Raw genomic sequence first — 21,003 nt, forward strand, 5'->3', positions numbered from 1 at the left:
AAACTGGGCACTGGCAGTGATGAGGCAGTGAGCAATCCAAGCCTGGCCCAAGTGCCAGAGCCACAACAGCTTTGATGACAGCAGTGAAATGCTTGGATTTATTGCAGTAGCCAACATAGAGGATAAGACTTGAAGAAATGAGTTGCCTCAAGAAGCAAGCAAGAAGGGATGGCAGTTGTTAATCATTGCAACTCTATGAAAGATCTCAGTCCTCCTCATTTTACACTTTTGTCATCTCTTCAAGGACACTCGTTAAGTTGCCACCAGAGTAAACAACTGGTAGCAGCTGAAGTCAGTGGGAGATCTGTCAGGACAATCTGGTCCTAATCAGAATTTATATGTAGTCCCAAACAAGTAACCCACAAATGTTCACACTTGCCCATTATTTTCTGCTGCAGGAGTGGGTAGCAATCCCACGGCAAATACAAGGAACTTGGAGTAGTGAAAATGAGTCTGAGATCCTATAGGAAGAGGACATCCATTTACAAAATCCACAAGCTTATTTTTATCCCACTGGGCTTGTTTGCACACGAATCTTGGTGCCTGCCACTGGCATTGATGATGTTCCAGGTTCTTTCCCTGTGTCTGGTTTGCCTTGTTTGGATTCTGTGCCTGTTTTCCAGCAGGATACCAGGAAGAGGAGTGCCACACACGGTACATGGCAGCACCTTCCTGGTGTTAGGCAGCAGATTGCACTGGAAGGCTGTGCACTGTGGTGCAGGCCTCTGTCATGACATGGACAATGGGTGTTCAGGCACCAGACATAAACAGTGTCCTGAGCATGTCCCAGTAGCAGAGCTCTGTGATCATGGGATTTTTATCCATGATGTGTTTGCATCCTTCTGCTTGCATGTGTTTCTGTTGCTATTTACATCAGTTTTAGTATTTCTGTAGTGCAGGTAACATGGAAGCTATGTTTGCATACAATGCTTTCCACTTTCAGAATTTCAAGGCCACTTTATGGCATATTTTTAGGTGAAAAATCTTTAAATTTTCAAGAAAATGCGTGCCTTGTATCTTAGTATTTTGGTGTTCATTTCCTCTTTACCTTATGGCTGAATTGTCCCTTGTGAGGCAGGAGTTTAAGTAGCTGAATATTCAAAAATTTTTTCTTAAAACTTCTAAGTAAGTGTTTTTAACTCTGTTCTATGAAGTTGTAGATTGCAAAAGATTGCAGGACAGTGACATATTTGTGTATTTAATTCCCTCAAAATTAAATCATTCCAAAATTTCCCCTCTTTGTTGATATGTTGTTTTTTGTTTTTTTCATTCCCAAGCTGCAGGCTTTCTTTTAGTAGAGTAATGGGCAATGAATACTTGTGTTCATGGGTTTTATTCTGCTTGGGATTATGAGAAGACAGTCGCTTAGGCCCTCTTCTGGATTTCTAATGCCTGATAGCTTCTGGAAGTTCTTTTCTTGTCTTTGTGTTCTTCACTACCTCAGAGTTGGATGTTTATCACAAGCAAAGTCAAAGTGTATTCCCACTGTCTTTGAAAAGCCATTAGACATTGATGGTACACTTTAATTTCTTGTTGTTTCTGATGTTTTTCTTCTTGGCTGCCCTGTCAGTGGCCCTACCGTGGTCGACCAAAGGAGAAAAGTTTCCTCTATGAGATTGTCGCTAATAAAAAAAATGGCATTGACGTTGACAAGTGGGATTATTTTGCAAGGTACAAATCTTACATTTTATTATGAATTCCTCTTGACAAAATGCTGCCGTATGTACAAAAATAATCATATGGTTAAACACTCCGTGCAATATTTCTAGGGATTGCCATCACCTGGGAATCCCCAATAATTTTGACTATAAGCGATTGCTTATCTTCACCCGGGTCTGTGAAGTGGGGAACCAGAAGCACATCTGCCCCCGTGACAAGGTGAGCAGGGGGAGCACCTGGGGGCACGCAGGGGAGCTGCACCCCGTGGCTGGGGGTCCTGCCCCTGCTTCCTTAGTCGAGGAGGGAGAGAAGTATTGGCTGCTCTGAAAGTTTTTCTCAGAAGCTGCTTTTTGGGAGAGGGACAGAGCAAACCATTGTTTGAAAGGATTTGTGGCAGATCCTGTCAGGGATCTCTACAGACCCCTCAGATCTGCATAATCCTGCTCCAGGTCTGTTGGGCAGGAAGTGAATGTAGCTGTGGTGAGGGGCTGCTAAAGGGATGAGGGGTCCTCTGCACTGCCTGGGGTCACTGTCAGCATTCTGCTCTCCTGCGGTGGCCTGAGCCAGTTTCAAAATTTGGAAATTATGAATAATAATCATTCTGCTTTATGCTGTGAATGGGAGGAGACAACTAATTTGATTAATTGATTGATTGATTTAATTATCCTACTAAGACAGTGGCAAAAGTAAATGCTAATTGGGTTTTTTTGATTCAGGAAGTTGGAAATTTGTACGAGATGTTCCACACCCGGAACTGCCTGCACCGGAGAGCATACCAGCATAAGACTGGCAACATCATTGAAATAATGCAAGTATATTTTCCTTTTCTTCCTTTTCAATTTATATTTAAATTCTTGAAACAATCCATATCCATTGGAATATTCAGAAAATCAATAAGGTGTGACATAGAATAAAAACTACTTCTGATTCTTGTGAAAAGACTTAGTGCTTAAGGTATCATAGAGGCTGTGGTTAGCAAAGCAAACAAAAACAGAAAGAGAGGAGGACAAAAGCATCCTTCCACATTAAATTAAATCAGAGGAAAATTGCTAAAGGCCTGAAGAAGCACAAGACTAGGGTGTGCTTAAACCATTTAAACTGCTGACAGCTGAAGTGAAATCCTTATCTGCAAGTTAGAGAACACTTAGCTCAAACTGCCTGGTTACTAGAGCAAGGTTGCTAATAAAGTCATGAAAGGGCTCATGTAGTTTAGCTGAGGCCTGGCTTTGTGTTTATGTAATACAAGATTTGTTCAGGACCAGCTCAGCTGCCTACCTGCTGTTTTACCTCTCTTGTTGATGTCTATAGAATTTTCCCTATAACATTATTCATTTTACTTTTCTTGAGAGTCAGAAATACTTGTATCTCCAAATCTTTTTTTCCTTAGGGTCTTGTCTGTTGGGTAACTGTTGACATTGGTAAAAAGGAATGTTAAGGATTACACAGTACAAGAGTGATTTGGATTGTTTTCATTTTGTAAACTTCAGCTCCTGATTTAGGGATCCTTTAAAACTCAGACTAAAAATGCTTGGGTTTGACAGTACCTCCATATGACAAGTAAAACATATTTTTTAGTTTAGAAAAACTCAGTTCTTGGCTTCCTATAATTATAACAGCCTTTCCAAAACAGTGTCCAAGCTGGAAATGACAGCAAGGTATATGGAAATTTGGAAGAACATCATCTTTAGATTATAATTTTTCCCATCTGAAAATATTACATGCTTGTGATGCTTTCCCTTTACAATGCTTTGCACCTTCTCAGCTAACTGGGGAGGCAGGGAGTCTGTAACAAAGGGTTTGGTCATCTGTGAGGGAACCTTCACTGCAGCTGAGGGACCATGTCACTGTTTTGCAGGGTTCTGCAATTGTCTCAGCAGTGCTAAACCACGTCTAAAGCAGAGCAAAGTGAATTTGCTCATTCATCCAAAGGTTACATTCTGTTCTGAACCTGTCTTCAGTAAATCTCTGTTGGAATGTGCAGTGACAGCGTGGAGACAAGATGTTGCAGTGATCAGTGTCTGCTGTGTGCTGGGATACAGTTTCATATGTTGTCTTCTGTTTATAACATACTACTAAATTGTTTCATTTTTCCTGTTGACCAGTGAGGTGTTTCAAAATCATACTATCCTGAACTCATAATTTTGTCTCAAACTAGGATAACAGAAGCCTTTCAAAAAGCAGACAAATTTTTTGAAATAAGAGGCTCTGGAGGAAAAGTGTATCGGATTTCTACAGCAATGGAGGACATGGAAGCCTACACTAAACTAACTGGTATGAGGTCTCAGAATTATTTCCTTAAGTAAAACAGCATGGCTGCCTGTTAAAATGCTGATTTTATTGCTTTTGTGCACAGAAGGTGGGGCAGGCCTGGACTGTCTAATGCTTGTGATCTGAAATCTTGCTAGAAGGGAGAGCAATACCTTCTAATTGAAATGACTTTTATGTTGTGAGAGAGAGAGAGAAAGAAGCACTAACTTTATATTCCACATATGTTCAGATTCAGCAGTGTTAGAAGGTCCCGCCTGTGCCCTGAGTTTGTTGTACTTGTCACAAGTGGGATGTGAGTGAGCTCTAAGTGGTACTACAGGTGGCTCTGTCAGGTGAAGTTCTGGACGAGTTTTGTGGTGTGAAGCTGTACCCAAAGCAGGTTCCAAACAGCTCTCATGGAGTCTCAGGTTGCCCTGCTTGCCTGCATCTCCTGGTGTGTGCTGTGGGGCCCTGGTGTTCCCCTGGTTGTGTTCAGAGCTGCAGTGGGGCCAGGCAACCCTTCTGCTCCAGGGCTCTGTGGTTGGCTCTGTATGCAGGGCACGGGTGCTGCAGGTCCTGCTCAGGGCTGCTCCTGATCACTGGCAGCTCTTGCAGCACCTGTCAGCTACAGCTCACCAGGACTTCCAAGCCAACCCTCCTGAGTTTCCATCACCAAGCCTTAGCTCGCCAAGAGAGAGACTGAAGAACTTCTATCTTTGGTCCATGGATGACAGGGCCTGAGGGCACTTGCAGAGAATCCTGTGTGCTTTAGCCTTTGTCATGCTAAAGACCTTTTGCTGGCAGTCTTTCATGTGCCACACCCTCTGCAGTATGCCCACACTCCTGCTGCTGCAGTGAGGAGTCCCCTCTGTCACTGTGTGCCTCTGCTCGGGGCAGGACAAGGGTGGCTGCTTTGAGGGGCAGTAGTTGTTGGGGAATGTGAGCTGCATTGCTGAGCAATGGAAGGCTGGGCAGAAAGGAAAGAACTGAGGTGAAGTTGTTCCTGGGGAATGGCTGGCCTGGCAGGCCTGCTGTAACTGCCTGCTTACCTCTGGTACCTGATGAGGAGCACAGCTCAGGGCAAGGACAGCAGGGCTGTGCCCAGCCTCTCACAGTCTGCCACAGCAAGGTGCTGCTTGTTGGGACCATCTGTTCAGCAAGGACGGCTGAACAGCAAGGGAGAGGGATGTGAGGAATGTTCCAGCATGTACAGTGGAGCATGAAGGACGAGTATGGCCTCCTCTTAAACCTCCTTCCTGCCTCTGGTGCTGTGGAGAGTAAGAGTTTTCCTTTTTTTTCTTTTCGCTCAGGGAATTTTCTTCCAGTTGTTGCCTAAGAGATGGAAATGTACATTAGTTAAGAGAGACAAAAGATGTAGCCAAGGAGGAGGGGGAAGGGTGCAGTTTGCTACTGTTTTCTTGGGAAGGGCAGAGTAGTGGGAGATTTTGGGTGAGGGGCTGGGCTCAGCCCCGCTCGCTCTCGCCCTTGGGCTCAGAGGTGACACGGGCAGGCTGCTGTCCTGGGGAGAATTGCTGCCAGCGGGGAGTTCTGTCCTGCGCTGCTTTCTGCTCACCGGGGCTGAGCTTCAGCTGCTGAACTGGGACCTTTCCAACACCCGACCTCAAGGGGAAGGGGACCCCAGCCCCCTCCCCATTCCCAGAGGGAGCGTCTGTGGGAAAGGCCGGCCCCGGGTCGGTGCTGCCAGGCTTGGTGTTTGCCTTGTTATACACACACATGCTAGTAAGGAACTGCTATTCCTTTTCTTGTATCTTTGCCTGAAAGCCCTGTGATTTCAAAGTTAGAATAATTCAGGGGGAAGGGGCTCATATTCTCCATTCCAAGGGAGGTTCCCGCCTTCCTTGTCCTTTAATCCAGGACAAGTGCTTGCAACCTGGACACTCCTTAGAGTTGTTTCAGCAGTCCCTGGTGAGTTATGCTTCTGTGAAATTGTCCAGTTATGGACCTCTACAAATGAGAAACCTCTGGGAGGTTTGTAGCAGGCACAGGGACTGCAAAGGCCCTGTGGAGGGCAGAGGCCTAAAGATAGGAAATGCCAAGTCACGGTGAATAGCAAGAAGCCCCTCTCTTCTGCCTTTTGGACCCCTGCTTATCTCTCTGTAACCCTGTAGGTCACTCCCTTTTAACCCCTGCTACTGGACAATTTCTGATCCCCCTATACCCTATAGAATGGGCTGTTTTAGCCCGGTTCTGTAGAAGAGCTGTCACTGGAACTTCACAGATCACCCAATAAAGACATCGCTGTGGAACGCCAGAACGGCCTTCTCCTCTCTCACCCTGTGTCTGCCTGCCTGCGGCACTGAGCAAGCTAAGAGCTGGAATCACAAAGAGCTGATAATCACTAAAGAGCTGATATCCCTTATGCTTGCTAAGGTTGCCAGTGGCTGAGAGCTGCTTGGGAATTTGGGCAGTCTGTCCCCATAAAGGACTGAGCTATCTGGCCTGTGCAGCCTGCTCGGGGGCAAATCTGAACCCAGCAGGAAGCCGAATTAGTGGTTCTGCAACAGAAGGTTTCCTAACTTTCTTCCATGGTGGTGGGTGAAGAACCACCATGTGTTGCCTTCTGATTTGGCAGCAAATCCTAGTTCTAGTAAAGGCTGAGACAGCGAAGCATTCCTTGTCACTGCTGCTTTTGCACAGGGAAGACGTTCGTGGGCTTCTTATTTCCCCTGCATTATCTATTCTTTGTTTGAAGAGACCTGGTCTGTGGTTCCTCATGGAGGAGTTCCTGGCTTTGGTTGACCTTGTCCATTAAACCAGTTGAAGGTGTTTTGGTACGTGGCTCAGAGATTGTTCTGGACCTTGTTGGGAGCTCCTCAGGCCGGTTGCAGCTTCAGGTGGGCTCTTGCAGGGTTGTGCTTGCAGCATGTGTTGAAGCTGCCCAGGTGTTCCTGGCCAGGGAATGCAGTCATGGGGTGCAGATGAGGCCAGCAGCATCCTGGCAACAGCAGTCTCTAGGACAGCCAAAAGTAACCTTTCTGCTCTGAAGCCACATCAAAAGAAGCCTGTCTTGCTCCACCTGATGGTGGGAATCTTGCTGCATGTATCACTGTCGTGTGGAGTCAGGAGGGAGGATTTTGATGCTTGCATCCAAAGTCTGAGAAAACCTGAAGGCTTAAAGGCCATTCTTTATTTTTTTACAGGATGGAGTCTTTACCCATGTCCTGAGCTAGTTAGTGGTGGAGTTCAGGGTAGTCTACTAAGCAAGATTGGCCAAATAAGAGAAAAAAGTAATTTCTAGTGAAATAACAAAGTATGTTGCCAGGGTGAGAATTGAGATAGTTTTTCTGCCAACAGCCATTGTGAATCTAATGATAATTAAGATACTATTGTGACTTCTCATTGTCAGACTTAGTTCCGTCATTCCCTGACGGTTCAGTGACTTTCCTGAACCAGCAGTTTTTCTGGTTGCTTTAACCTTTGGCCCTGTTTGTTCATTTTACTGTGACACTGGATTGTGACATACATAACAAAAATCAATGCAACTTTGGCAGACTGTGTCTACCTGGAAATTCTTCACTCAAGTCATCCAGAACTGGAGGAGGCACGAGAAATTTTGCGTAAAATAGAACGACGCGAATTATACAGGTTTTTAGGAGAAACTCGACCTGAATCAAAAAAGGAAATTATAAAGGTAATGTCCCTTAGCAGAAGGTTCTGAATTCTGTCCCCTTAAAAATGTTCTTGAAGTTGATGAACATCATTTGTCTCTACGTGGGCTTTGTTTAGTTTGAGGGTTTGGGGTTTTTTTTGTTATTTGCTATTTGAAAAATAGAGTCAAAAGTTATCCTCCCATCTTTAAGTAGCTGAGCCATGAAACATATAAGAAATTGGGGAAAGTTTTATCAACAAACAGTCAGAAGAACACCAACAGGTGGAAATTCAGAAGCTGAATTACTGCAGAAATATTTCCAGGAAAAACTTTTCTGAAAAACACAAAATTTTATAAAAGACTCTTACAGTCCAGTGATTGAAAAGGTTATTACATCATTTGATGTTCATGAAAATTTCAAAAACAATTAGGAACTCGTTTGCTTTGAACCATAATTTGTGTGCTTTGCTTTGAGAATAAATATCAAACTGAATAATAGCTGCTGAATTTCTTGATGTTAAATTCTGTACTAAGCATGAGAATGCATGTACTTTTCCCAGTCTTTTTCATGAGTGCTTTTCAAAGCAGATAGCAGTTTAATTCTTGTTGTCTTATTTCAAAATAATGATATATTAGAGCTCACTTCAGCTGGCTCAGCTCTTTTAATGTGTTGTCACATCATCAGTTACTTATCCCCAAATTTCAGGCATCATGGTGAAAACTTTCTATTTCTGATTTCCAGAAGTGGATGTCTGTATCTAGAAAGCCTTCATAAAAATAGTTCAGCTCTTTTAAAGAATAAGGTTAGAAAAGGACTACTAGATGTAACTGTTCATCTTTTTGTTTGAAGAGAAGCTTTGCTTGTGTTCTTTGTTTACGAAAAAGTCCTGTTAAGAGATTCTGTATTACAAAAGCAGGAGGAAATAGGTGAAAGCAAACATTAAATAGTTATACATGGATTGTCAAGTTTTTGCCCTTCTGAGGAGAAGGTTGGGGTAAGTGGCCCAACAAATAAGGAGACGGGTGTGAGAGCAAATATTATGATTTCTACCTTTAAACAGCTGCTTTTAGAAGCTTGGTTAATGAAAGGAAAACTCTCACTTTGAAAGTGCAGCCAGAGGTGTTGAATCTTGGGGTATGCAGGGTGTTGTTTTGAAGGGAGACTGGATCCCTGTTGGTGCTGTAATTATATCCAGCCAGTGCTTTGCAGCTCGGGGTGCACAGCTGAGGGCTTGAGGGAGGATGTTCCCCCTCTAGTGCCTGTGGCAGGAATGTCAGAGGCTCAGCCTCCTCCCAGCGCTGCAGAGGAGCTGCACAAGACAGAGCTATGTCTGCTCTGCTCCTTCCCACACCACAAGGTTGTGTTTAGAACCACTGAATGGTTTGGGTTGGAAAGGACCTTCAAAGGCCATCCAGTCCAACCTCCCGCCATGGAGCCGGGACGACTTCCACTAAACCAGGTTGCTCCTGCCCTGTGCATTTCTCTGATTCTCAAGCTGTCCAGAGCCAGGGGAAAATCCCAAAGAGCTTGAGAGTTCTCAAATTCAGGTTGAGTTTCCAGTTAGTGCAACTAGAGAGGTAATTTCAAAATGATGCAAGCAAAGTTAGGCAGTAAGTTAACACATATACATTCTGATACAGAGTAGAAATAATTACAAACAGCCTCAAGTCTGTTTCCTCCTGGCAGAGTTTTCCTCCAAGCTTGCTCTCAGTCTTTCTTTGGTTTCTTGAGTCACTGCAAACCACACACGTGCCTTAGCTTGTCAGTGTGTGTGATTTTTCTACTCATCAGTCTCTGCACCTCTGCAATGAACAAATCAACAGCAAAAACAAACAAACAAAACCAAACCAAAAAACAACCCAACTGCTCCTAGCAGAATTCCTTCCCTCCTGGACAGTCTCCAGACTGCTCTGGGCTGCACTCCCATGAGTCTCAGTTGCTCCCAGGAAATCTTGATGCTTCAAATTTTGCATCTTCCCCCAAACACAGCAGCCCTGAAAACAGGCCACAGCCTTTGAATGAGGACATTTCAGTGGACACCTGTTCTCCATCTAACCATGCTCCTCTGCTTTGTGTTAGCCTCAGTGTCAGCAGGGAATATTCCCTTGGTGTCAAAACCAAACAAAACCCCTTTGTGGGTTTTAGCTTTTGTGGAGTACTTTAGCGGAGTACTTTTGTGGGTTTTTTGTTTTGTGGTTGTCTGTCTCTTGTGGCTTTTTATATGTTTTACTGCATAGACATAAAAGCTTTATCAGAGGATAAGATCCTGCAGCCCTTCATTTGAAAATTTCAGTGAAAATGTCTAGTATTCAGCTTTGGGGAAATTAATTGTAACACATTTGTATTGTAAAACAGTTGATTGAAGGTACTTATTTTCTGCTTCTATGCTTCAGCATTCTGGATGTTGCACTCCTGCTCTCCCCCTGCCCCATTATCAGTGTAAAGCTCCTCCTTCACAGACTGGCAGATTTTGGGTTTTCTCATTTGCATACATTTGGTTTGTTTCTAAAAACTGAGTTTTATACTAATGGCTATGGTGTACAGTAATTCAAACAACCAGATTGTTGCAAGAGTCTTGTCAAATGGTGAAGAATTGAAAGCTTTAGTTTAGAAACATATTGTGTCACCTGTTGTATTGCCTTTACCTAGACCTGAGAGTGCATAAATGTAATTTGAGTTACTGAGTTAATCCTTTGGTTTGGTTTCTTCCAGAGTAACAGCCTGGCAGAAAGCATTGCTAATTCCAAGCCAGAGAAGGACCCTCCAGATGTGGAGCTAAAGGCTGAGAATTTCATAGTTGATGTAAACACCTCTCAGAGCGGGTTCAAGTAAAAACTTCTCCATCACAGAGGGCCTTGTGTAGCCTGGTGGAAGAACAAGCACACAGGGTGTCTGTGGCTGCAGCCTGGCTCCCTTTGAGGGTTGGAGGTTTCCTGTGGGGGGTTTGCTGTGGTGGGAGGTGTGGGGCAGGCAGGGGGAGCCTCACTGGGCTGTCACCTGTACACTGCTCCTGGTGACAAATGGGGTCTCTTGTCACTGTCCTCCCCCTGACAAGGAGCAGTGGAGAATCCTGTGGGGTTTGAGACACGGGTGTCAATGGCAGCAGCCCAGGGACCACTGGGTGGGTGAGGAAGGCAGGAAACCCCCAGAGGGAGGAAAGAGGCAAAGTGACCTCCAGGCTGCAGGTGCTGCACTCCTGATGCCTGGCAGGCACAAAACACCTGCTGCCACGGCTCAGGCTGCAGCCAGCAGTGTAGGAGGGAGGGAGCTGGGGCAGTCTGCAGGCATCACCCAGCTCAATCCCTGCTCTCAGTTCATTCTGGGAAGAGAGAGTGGCTTTCCACAGAGTGCATCACGAGCCCCTCCTGCAGCGCCCTTGCACTGAAGGTTCCCTTCACTGGGCCAGACTGGAGCAGCTCACTGAGCTTTACAAAATTTGCCTGGGATTTTCCCATCCCACAGACTGAAATCGTAGGGAAGTGGGTCCCTGCTGACCACAGAAGTGTTGGTGTACCTGGCTGATGTAAATAATGTCTAAACCTTATGTTTATGATTGTAAGCTCTGCTGCAATCATAATGTAGGTTGTGTGTTTTGGGGAGGCCCAAGCTGGCAAGGGACCAGTCCACTTCCAGTGCTGGAAGCTGGAATGTTTCAGAGCACATCTGGGAGCTGGTCACTGTAAATGTGAATATCCACCTGGCAGCATCAGAGCAAGAGGGGGTAGAAGAAAATACAAATACCAGATTGTTTTTTTAAGTAGTAATTTGTTAAATACTGTTTCATTTGATGACTGTAATTTTCAGGAGTGGTGTGTGTGTGGCCTTTTGTATTTATTGTGAGAAAATTAAAGACAAACATTAATAAATGCCATTTTCTTTTTTGTACATGCAAGGTTATCAGCATGGATTATGGAATGAAGGAACAGAATCCAATTGATAAGGTTCACTTCTATTGCAAGGCTGATCCTTCCAAGGCAGTTAAAATCAGTAAAGAACAGGTAGGTTTTTACTTTCCTTCTGAAAAGCATTTTCACCACCTGTGATGGAAGTGATCACAGTCCTGGGTGGTTGTTCATGCAGGATTTGTGGAGAAGTGGTGGGATCCATGGCCTTGTAATCTTCAGTGTGTGTTGTACTGTGACAATCTGGAACCCTGGCAGCCTTTGCCTATGAGCAGTATGTAAGTGGAATACACTAGGAGCTGGAATATCACAATTGCTTTGGATAAAACTCATGGATTGTAGTGGAGCTTCTTGCTGCTTTCCTTCTGTATTCCAAGAAATACTAAAGCTTTTTTCTGCTTTATTTCAAAGGTTTCAAAGCTTTTACCCAAAATATTTATGGAGCAGGTTGTCCGGGTTTATTACAAAAGTCAGGATCCATGTATTATTTCAGCTGCAAAACAGTACTTTGTTCAGTGGTGCATGCAGAATGATTTCACCAAACCACAGGTAACAAATTCACTCATTATATTTCTTGTTTAGAGCTCATAATATTCATCCATAAGCTTGCTTTTTCAGTAACAAGTTGGACATTCAGGCCTTGCCTTTGTGGCAGAGGCACCCACTCACTCACCTAACCCCTGGTTTTATCACAGCTCCCATCTGGGGGTGCTTTGGTTTCACTGAAGTAGTGCTGGAGACACCTGAAAGTACCACAAGATCATAGAATCATGGAATGGTTTGGGTTGGAAGGGGATTTTGAAGATCACCTTGTTCCAAACCCCTGCCATGGCAGAGACACTTTCCACTAGACCAGGTAGGGGAAAGAGCTGCATCCTCAAACAGGAGAGGAGTGCTCCTGGGTGGGGATGCAGGCATGGAAAACTGGGTAAGGCCTGTTCTTAAGGTCATTCTTGTGGCCTCTGTCTGTTAGAACAGGTAATTTTAGAAAGGCTTTTTACAAATGGATCAAGCAACAGCTCTCCCTGGTTGTAGAATGTGGTTGTGTCCTCTGAGCACATTGTTCAGGTTCAGGCACATCCTCCCTGCAGGCCCTGGCGTGCTGCAGAGCACAGCAATGTGCATCTCACCAGCCAATTTCTGATCTTAGGCAGCTGATGGTCTGTGTTGGAATGCCTGAGCACAGATCACCACCTGCATCTGCCTGGGGTGAGCCCCACTGCCTCAGCTGCTGTTCAATCCTGCTTGTTTCAGACAGTGCAGGGCACATTCCAGCACCAAGGGGAGCTTGATTGCAGCAGTGCTAATGAGGGGCTGTGCTGAGGTCACAGGAAACACTCTAATGATTCTGTTAGTAGACCAGTGACCTTCCAGATTTTCTGGTAATAATTTAAGAAGAACCTGACTGCCAGTGGTGATGCCTTCTCAAGCAGGGCACTTTTGTCTCCCCACCACTCACTGCAGCAGTTTCCACCTCTGGGATGCACAGTCACTAGTGTTTATTGATTTACAAAGATTCTGGGACCTTGGATTGATTTTTTCCAGTTCAGCCTGAGGGTGAGCTGCTTTTCCCTGGCCTTAGAATGGAAAGCAAAAGTGAATTAATGTTTCCTGTATTTTCATACTAGGATGGTGATGTTGTTGCTCCTCATCTAACCCCAATGAAGGAAACCTGGAATAAGATGACAGATGATGAACACAGGAGAGCCTCAGAACCCAGCTGCAAACAAAGGCTTTCTTTTGATAAGTAACAAGTTTCTTTTTGGTGCTATTCAGTCTGCTTCCTCAGAAGATGAGTAAATTTGAGCATCAACTTTTCTAAAAGCTGGTTGGATGGCCTGGAATAATTCACAGAACAATGCAGAATGTATTTTGCAATACAGAATGTTTTAATGTAGATACTTAAAGTGCATATTCCAGATGGACTTCTAAAAAACAATTTATTATAACAGATTAAACTCAGTTCTCATTGATTTTTTAATGTAGTGGCACTGTGTAGCAGGAGTGACTTTAAAAATTGCAATTCATTGTTATTACAAGATTTTACTACTCCATCCAGTCCTGATCCCTTCCTATTGCATGACTTAGCAGAAAAAATCCCAGCCCAGGGTTGATGGGGTTTTGGGAGGGGGTTGGGGTTTTCTTAGTGTCTGAGGAAGAGAGGGATAAGTATGCTTCTGAAAATACAGTGAGGTAAAGAAGAAATTACCATGGGTGGCATCTTCAAAATTAGTAAAATTAATTTAATAAAAAGAAAAAAAGGGAGGGAGAGGGGAATCTTTTGATAATCCAAGATTAAATTTCTGGTATTCAAAAAGCTGGTGCAGACCTCTTGCTACAAGTGACCACAATTTTTATTGAAGTAACAATGCATTGCAGTGCCATGCAGCCTTTTATTGTTTTATTGTGTATTTTTGATACATAGAATGTTATATTTTTTACTGTCTGTCCTGCAAAGACTGCTCAAAAGGCCAGTGGTGTGAGTGGTTGCAGGAAGGCCAAGCTGCCCAGGTGTTTGCCAGGGCTCAGGTGTGCAGAGAGGGCAGTGCCAGCAGGGCTCTGCCCTGCTCTGCCCATCCTGCACCAAGTGCACCTTGGCTCTGCTTTACACTGTACTGGGCAGGCAGGCTCATCAGGAATCCCTCCATTCTTGTATCTGCTCTGTTCTCCTGGACCTCATGGCTGTCCCTGCATCATTTTTCTGTCTCTTGTAGATCTGTGAGAGTTCTTACAATTTTCCTGTACTGGCAGTACGGGTGTGAGTGTTCTGAATGTCTGTGCTGTTGGACAAATGAAGACCATTTTCCTCTCATCTTTTACTCAGGTCTAAGAGGAAGGCTGCTTTCATTAAATAAAACCTCAAAGCTTGAAAAAGTCTGATCACAAAACTAAAAATACAAAGTAAAAGGTTCAGTAATGCTCAAGAATTGGAGCAATCTGTGGCCTTTTATATCTGGAAAGGGGAGAGAGGTGTTGAACATCTGGCTCAGGCAGTCAGGTGTGGGTGGCCAGGGTAAGTCCTGAAAAACAACCCAGTGGGAAGGTGCTGTGATAGAACTCCACAATCCCTGTAATATCTCCTTTGCCCTTTTTATCCTGGGAACTGATGCTGTTAGAGGGAGGGAGAATGAGTAGCCAGGTAGTTCTGCTGCTTATGTACCTGTGCTCATGTGTCTGAAGGTGTAATCTCTGGTGCTCCTGTCTAACAGTATTTCCGACCTGCAGATGAACCAGATTGGTTAGAAGGGCGTGTGACCTCTTTAAAAGCTTTTAAAAAAATTGCTATTCCTCAAGAAACAATATCTTAGAGATATCATTTATCTCCCTTGTCTGCATAAGATTGAGTTTCATTTTGATGTAATTTTGTTCTTGTTGATTTGGTTTGTTTTTAATTTGTTACTAACTGCACTTTATACTTGGAAAAGATCTTTTGTTTATGTTAAACCAAAAGTGTATACTTAAGTTCTGAGAGCATTTCTTTTCTCAACATGTTCATGTGAACCTCTCTGAAGAATAAATTTATAAACGATGATTTACTATTCTTTTAAAAAATTGCAGTGTGTGGACTTTATTAAAAACAGTCTTACTGTGTCATCCCAAGCAGCCAAGGTGTTCCTGCCTGCTGTCTGTGGGAGAGCTTCCCTCTGAAGAGGTTCTTGGTTCCTGTCTCCTCGTGGGCAGTGGGGTCCAGGCTCAGGGAGGGTCCCAGCACTCCTTGTGCTCAGTGTGGCCACCTGGCCCTGCCACCCTGCCACAGCCTGGGCAGCCACCCCAGGGGCCAGGGCAGCCTTGGGTGCTGCTCCAGCTGCTGGGGAGGGGAAGGTGAAGGTGAAGCCCTGCCTGACCAACCGAGTCACCTTCTGTGCTGAGGGGACAGTGGTGGTGTCAGCCTCAGTGGGCTGGGGCTGGGTGAGCAGGGCTGGACCAAAGCCTGGCTGCAGGACTGGGTTCAGAGTGTGGGTTATCAGTGGCACAAGTCTTGTGCTAGGGGTGGTGCTGGCTCCAGTTCGAGGCCCATCACTTGTGGACAGGGTCCACCCTCAGCACATTTGCAGATGGGGAGACGTGGCTGGTGCTCCAGAGGGATGTGCTGGGATCCAGAGGGGTCTTACCAGGCTGTAGAAAGGGTCTGACAGGAACCTCCTGAAGGTCACGAAGAGGAAATGCAATGCCTGTGTCTGGGAAGGGTAATTTCCTTCACCAGGATATGTTGAGGCCATCCACCCATGAGGAAGTGTAGAGGAAGGGATCCAGGAGTTCACCATGACACAAAAAACGTGCAACAACTCCTCTTTCAGCCAAGTGTTCCAGCAGTGTCCTGGTGTTGTCAGCAGGTACAGAACCCTTTCCCTCTGCTCCACACCAGTGAGGCCAGCCCTGGAGTGCTGGGCCCAGAGCTGGGCTGCCCAGGACGGGACACAGGGACAGACTGGACAGAGTCCAGCACAGGGCCATGAAGCTGATGGAGGGACTGGAGCATCTCTGCCATGAGCAGAGGCTGAGAGAGCTGGCCCTGCCCAGCCTGGAGCAGAGCAGGCTCAGGGCATCTCATCCCTGTGGATGAAAAGCCAGGGGGAGGCTGCAGAGGGGACAGGGCCAGGGACAGCCCCGGGGGCCTCGGGCACAAAGTGACCCACAGGAGGGGCCCTCCGAGCTCAGGAGACACTTCTGCACTGGGAGGGTGGCCGAGCACTGCCGCAGGTGCCCGGGGAGCTGGGGGAGTCTCCATCCCTGCAGAGACTCAAAAGCCACCTGGACACATCCTCGGCAGCCGGCTCTGGGTGGCCCTGATGGAGCAGGGGCTGGGCCAGGTGACCTCCAGAGGTGCCTCCAGCCTCCCCCAGCCTGAGCTCCTAGCCCAGGGCCACTGGCAGAAGTGTGAAATGGGCCTGAAGTCGGGCTCTCTGTCAGTGAGGGGTGAGGCAGTGCTGGGATTAGGATAAGGTCCTGGTGGACACAAGGGTGATCCCAGGGTTTGGTGCTGTGCAGCCATTTTCAGCAGGGAGCATTGGTTGGCACCAGGCACAGGGGCTGGGTGCCCTGAAGGGCTGCAAGGGACTCCAGGTACGTGTCACTGGGGGTCTGGGACAGTGGAGGGGGTCAGTGGCACTCTGCACGTGGAGGGGGGAGATATGAAAGGGTAGAGAGAAAAGGGGTATGAGAGGGTTGTGTTGAAAATAGGGCTGGTCAGTGTAGTGTCTGCCTGAGCCCTGCACCATCCTGTCTGTCCTCTTAAATCCATTTTCACCTATTTCTTAGTGAAACTCCCAGCCTGTGTGCATGTGTGCTGCAAGGAGTAAGTGCCAGCTGCTGGAGAGATGGCACAGGTTGGCCATGGGAGATGGAATCAGCAGGGAAACAACTGGTGAGGTTCAGCACAAGGTACTCAAGGGCTGGGAGGGTAGGTGGGTGTAAAGCTGGGGCTCTGTGGGATGCAGCCTCACAAAATTGCAGATTTAGGGACAGGAGCTGACATCAGGTGAGGTCATGGGGTGATACTTCAGCTGGATGTCCAGCTGTGCTCCCATGATAAATACATCAAATGTGGTCAAACCAGACAGGCTCCAATGGAACCCCATGAGCCACCCCTGCCTGGAATCCCCCTGAAGGGCTGGTTCTGCTGCTTGGACAGGGGTGCTGGACAAGGAGGAGGAGGAGATCTGGCTCAGCCTCCAGGAATGAGGCTAAACCCTGTCAGCCAGGCAAGAGGCAACAGGTTGTGGATCTCTGGCTGGGAAGGGCTCTTGTCATCCCCTCCTGAGGAGGAAGCCCTGGTCCTCACAGACAGAGGGTGTGACTGTGCCAGAGGGGGGATGAGTCCCTGAAGCAGTGCCCCAGGCTGACCCCCCACTCTTGCTGTGGCCACACAGCCCAGGTTGGGACAAGACATGGCTGTCACAGCTGCTGGCCTGCTCCCCACCGTGGGTCCTGCACACCTTCACAGAGCCATTCAAGGGGCAAGGATGAGGCCAGGAGAAGTTTATTGAGGAATGGTGACCGTGCTGTCCCCAGCACTGCCAGAGCCAGCCCTGGGGCAGAGGCTGCCTGGGCTTGCTCAGTCCTAAAGTGTCACTGCCCTTGAAGCTTCCTTCTCCCTGTGGGGCCCTGCCGTGCCCGGCTCTGCCAGTGCCCTGCCCCTGGGGCAGCTCTGCCTCTCCCAGCCAGGTGCTTTGGGGTTGGGCTGGGGGTTAGGGCTAGGAGTAGAGTTAGGGTTAGGGCCCCTGTGGGCCCATGCACACACTCTGGGCTCCCCAGCCACATGGCAGCGACACTGCAGGCCTGAGACCCCGCTGCTGTTTTTTTCCAATCACGCTGCTCCCATTGGCTGTTCTTTCCCCGTGAAGTCGGGATATTATTGGGAACAGGTGAAAGGAGGAGGGGTGAGGCTGGTAGCATTCCTCAGGCTCTGCAGGTGCTGTCAGGGAGCAGCTGTGCTCGAGACATCAGTCCAAAGAGTCCCCTCTCCTGCACCTTTTTTCTTGGGTGTCTTTGTTGGGGTCAGGCCAGACCCCACATTTCCAGATCCTGGATGCAGAACTCCTCCCGCTGTGAGAGGGTCTCGTTGTCGAAAGTCTCGCAGGGCTGGCTGCCCCCGTGGCGCAGGTCCCCGTCCAGCCACAGCCCAAACCTTCCGCTGCGAATGTGCAAGAGCGCGGTCAGCTGCGACCCGCCTCCTCCATGGCCGGAGACCTCCCACGCCACCTCCTGGGCTACCGGCCACCTCCCGTCCTCACTCTCTGCTCCCCAAAACGGACATGAGACGGGACAAGCAGCGGGCCCAGGTCTGTCACCGTGCCTGCAGGCAGGGAGCGGCAGGGAAGGTGCTGGGAGCGGGCAGGGAAGGGGCAGGGAAGGGACTGGGAGAGGCAGGGAGCGGGCTGGGAACCGGCAGCCCTTCCAGCGGGCAGTAGGGTCAGGGAATAAAAGGCCCAGTGCTGCTGGACAACCGGCGCCAGTGTTTTGGGGTTCAAAGCATCACGACGCGCTTGGACCCAGCTCCGTAGGGGAGCCTGGGTTCCTGTGATGGCTCTGATGGCCATCGGGGCTGGGGACCCTCTGATCCGCTCAAGCTGCCGGTGCAGTTCCTACCTCCCCCCACCGACCATCAGCAGATTCACATCCCCGTTCACAAAGAAGTCGTTCCTGCCCGTCCACCTGAACACCTGCATGGGGACAGCACTCAGGGGACCGTGGACTGGGGCAGTGTCCCCATCCCCATTCCTGTCCCTGTCCTGCGAGGACCAGCTGGGGGCTGCTGAGCCAGGCTGGCTCTGCTCGGGCATCTCCGTGTTCCACATCTCCGGGAGACCTGGCCGAGCATGTGGTTCGGATCCATCCCTGCCAACAGCCCTGTGGGCCCTCCCAGGGCACAGCTGCCCCCACTAACACGCACAGCAGTGCCCGACATGGCTGCTCCACATTCTGCCAGCCTAGAGCTGGGCTGTGACCGCCGTGCCATGTGGAGGGAACCCGGTGACAGCCAGCTGGGCAGGGTCCCCTTCCCTGATCTTCCCTCCCCGACACTGCCTGGGATTCGCCTTTTCCCCCCAGCCCTGGGGAAGCGCGGGGCCAAGCGCAGCCCCGTCCCCCCGGATCCCCCCAGCACCGCGGGGACCCCCAGGCACGGCCCGGCCCTCGGGGCACGGCCAGCCCCGGCCCGGGTGCCCCTCGGCGGGCAGCCCGCAGCCGCACCTTCAGCTCGGGGCAGAAGGAGAAGAGGAAGGTCTCCCCCGTGCCGTAGAAGCCGCTGCTGCTGCGAATGGCGGTGGCGGAGAAGGCACCGAAAGCCTGGGGAAGCAGAAGGGGGAGACTCACGGGGCTGCGTCCAGAGGGGCTCCCAGCGCCGGGACGTGTCCCCGTCCTGCCGACGGAGCGAGGAGGTGCCCGAGCCCCCAGTGACGCGGGGCAGCCGGGCTGGGGAGGGCACGGCCGTACCTGCGCCTCCGTGTCCCTGATGAACAGCAGGGCCGGCGAGTCCGGCCGGGCCCCGCTCCGGTACAGCGTCCGCAGGCTGAAGCCGTCCCGCCCGGTGGAGTAGAGCAGGTGCCAGGGCTGCTGCATCAGCCGCGGGGGCAGCTGGGGGCCCAGCTGGGGCACAGCGGCCTCAGTCGGTGCTGATCGGCTGAGCATCCTCCCCCCGCCCCAGCACTAACCTGAGATCTCATCGAGGAGGTGGAGCACGCATCATCCCTCCAAGCAGCCTCCAAGCACCCACCTGAGCATCCTTCCGAGAGATGCTTCCAAGCACTCTCCCCTTCAACACATTCCCAAAGCGTCCTCACCCCACAAACCCTTCTGAGATGGCTCCCCAAGCATCCTTCCCCCTAAGAGGTGACCGTCCCCAGGCACAGGGAATGTCACCCATCTGGCCTCACAGGGGACTATTCCTGGTAGGACAGCGGTCACGGCTGTGGGTACGGGGCAGACGAGGAGGGCAGGGTCCCTGTGCAGGCCGGGGTGCCTCACCTCCTCGATGTCCCTGTCCCGCAGGATGCTGCTGGGTGTGCTCAGCACCAGCCTGCTCGGCTCCTCCTCCGCTGCTGCCGGGGCTCCCTCCCAGCCCCGCTGCCCCTCTCCAGCTGGGTCCTCGCATCCCATGGGCAGCTCCTCGTCCTGGTCGGGCTGGGGGCAGCAGGAGATGAGCATCACTGCGGGCCCGAGGGAGCAGCAGCTCCCAAACCCGCCCAGCGTGGGGCGCCTCCCATCCTCTGTCCAGGGACTGGGACAAGGGGCCCCAAGTCCACGGGAATGGGCACCAGGCTGAGCCTACAGCCCAGCTCCCGGCTGCCCGCTGCTCCTGGCAGCCCAGGCGCCATGCCATGCCATTACGTGCCGTGCCATGCCATGCCATGCGTGCCGTGCCATGCCATGCCGTGCCTTGGCACCCCGCCAGGCCGTGGCACCACTGCACACGGAACTTCAAGGGTGTATGGCCACCCGAGGGGGAGGAAGTGGTGGAGGAGGAAGAGAAGGCAGGGAAGGCTTCTCCAGCTGCAGCCCCGTAGAAGGGGTGAAGCCTTGCCTTTTTGCTCACGGCCAGGCCGACCTCGCAGCGTGGAAGGGGTCGGGGATGTGCCGCGGTCCTGGTGGCCGCTAGTGACAAGTGTCTCAGCCAGCCACGCGTTCAGGCTGTGGGTGCAGCCCATGCCCGAGGGCTGCCGGGATCCTGGGGAGGCAGCGGCTGCAGGGGCAGGTCCCGCTGTGCCCATCACCCCCGCACCTGCCCAACCCCTCCCTGTCCCCAGGGCAGCCCCCTCTGTCTGTCCAGCCCCGTGTCCAGCCTGGTGGTGCGTCCCAGCGCTGCCCCAGAGCTCCTTCCTCGCTCTCCCTCCCACGATGGACCTACCAGGAGCTGGTAGCCGTACCGGAGCCCCCTCATTGCAGCTGTTTCTGGGGTGCTGGGGCTGTGCCGCAGGGAGCCCTGGCCACCGCCCGGGGTTAATGTTCAGCCGCGCCGGCCCCTCCCTGGCCACGGGTGCGTGACAGGGCTGGTGCGGGTGCCAGCGGCCTGTCTCGGCTCCGGGGGTGCGTGGGCAGGCATCCCGCTCCAGACAGGGCGTGCTGGCCCATGGCTGTCACCTCTT

The 21,003-nt window shown here is 49.8% G+C and overlaps 2 protein-coding genes across 2 annotated transcripts in view; one reads left to right on the plus strand and one right to left on the minus strand.

Annotated features, from left to right (window-relative positions):
- SAMHD1 (SAM and HD domain containing deoxynucleoside triphosphate triphosphohydrolase 1) overlaps positions 1-14,951 on the plus strand; it is a 27,431-nt gene extending 12,480 nt beyond the window's left edge. The window contains exons 8-16 of the mRNA XM_054644542.2: positions 1,571-1,671; positions 1,770-1,878; positions 2,376-2,467; positions 3,815-3,930; positions 7,419-7,558; positions 10,230-10,319; positions 11,411-11,515; positions 11,831-11,968; positions 13,048-14,951. Coding sequence (XP_054500517.2) covers positions 1,571-1,671; positions 1,770-1,878; positions 2,376-2,467; positions 3,815-3,930; positions 7,419-7,558; positions 10,230-10,319; positions 11,411-11,515; positions 11,831-11,968; positions 13,048-13,170 — 1,014 coding nt within the window. The 3' untranslated portion in view covers positions 13,171-14,951. The remainder of the gene's footprint in view (positions 1-1,570; positions 1,672-1,769; positions 1,879-2,375; positions 2,468-3,814; positions 3,931-7,418; positions 7,559-10,229; positions 10,320-11,410; positions 11,516-11,830; positions 11,969-13,047) is intronic.
- Positions 13,288-21,003, minus strand: part of TLDC2 (TBC/LysM-associated domain containing 2) — a 9,885-nt gene continuing 2,169 nt past the window's right edge. The window contains 7 exon segments of the mRNA XM_054644663.2: positions 13,288-18,053; positions 18,509-18,582; positions 19,112-19,207; positions 19,355-19,507; positions 19,886-20,041; positions 20,766-20,826; positions 20,828-20,980. Coding sequence (XP_054500638.2) covers positions 17,918-18,053; positions 18,509-18,582; positions 19,112-19,207; positions 19,355-19,507; positions 19,886-20,041; positions 20,766-20,826; positions 20,828-20,980 — 829 coding nt within the window. The 3' untranslated portion in view covers positions 13,288-17,917.

Source organism: Agelaius phoeniceus, chromosome 17 (genome assembly GCF_051311805.1).
Source record: "Agelaius phoeniceus isolate bAgePho1 chromosome 17, bAgePho1.hap1, whole genome shotgun sequence".
Taxonomy (NCBI): Eukaryota; Metazoa; Chordata; class Aves; order Passeriformes; family Icteridae; genus Agelaius; species Agelaius phoeniceus.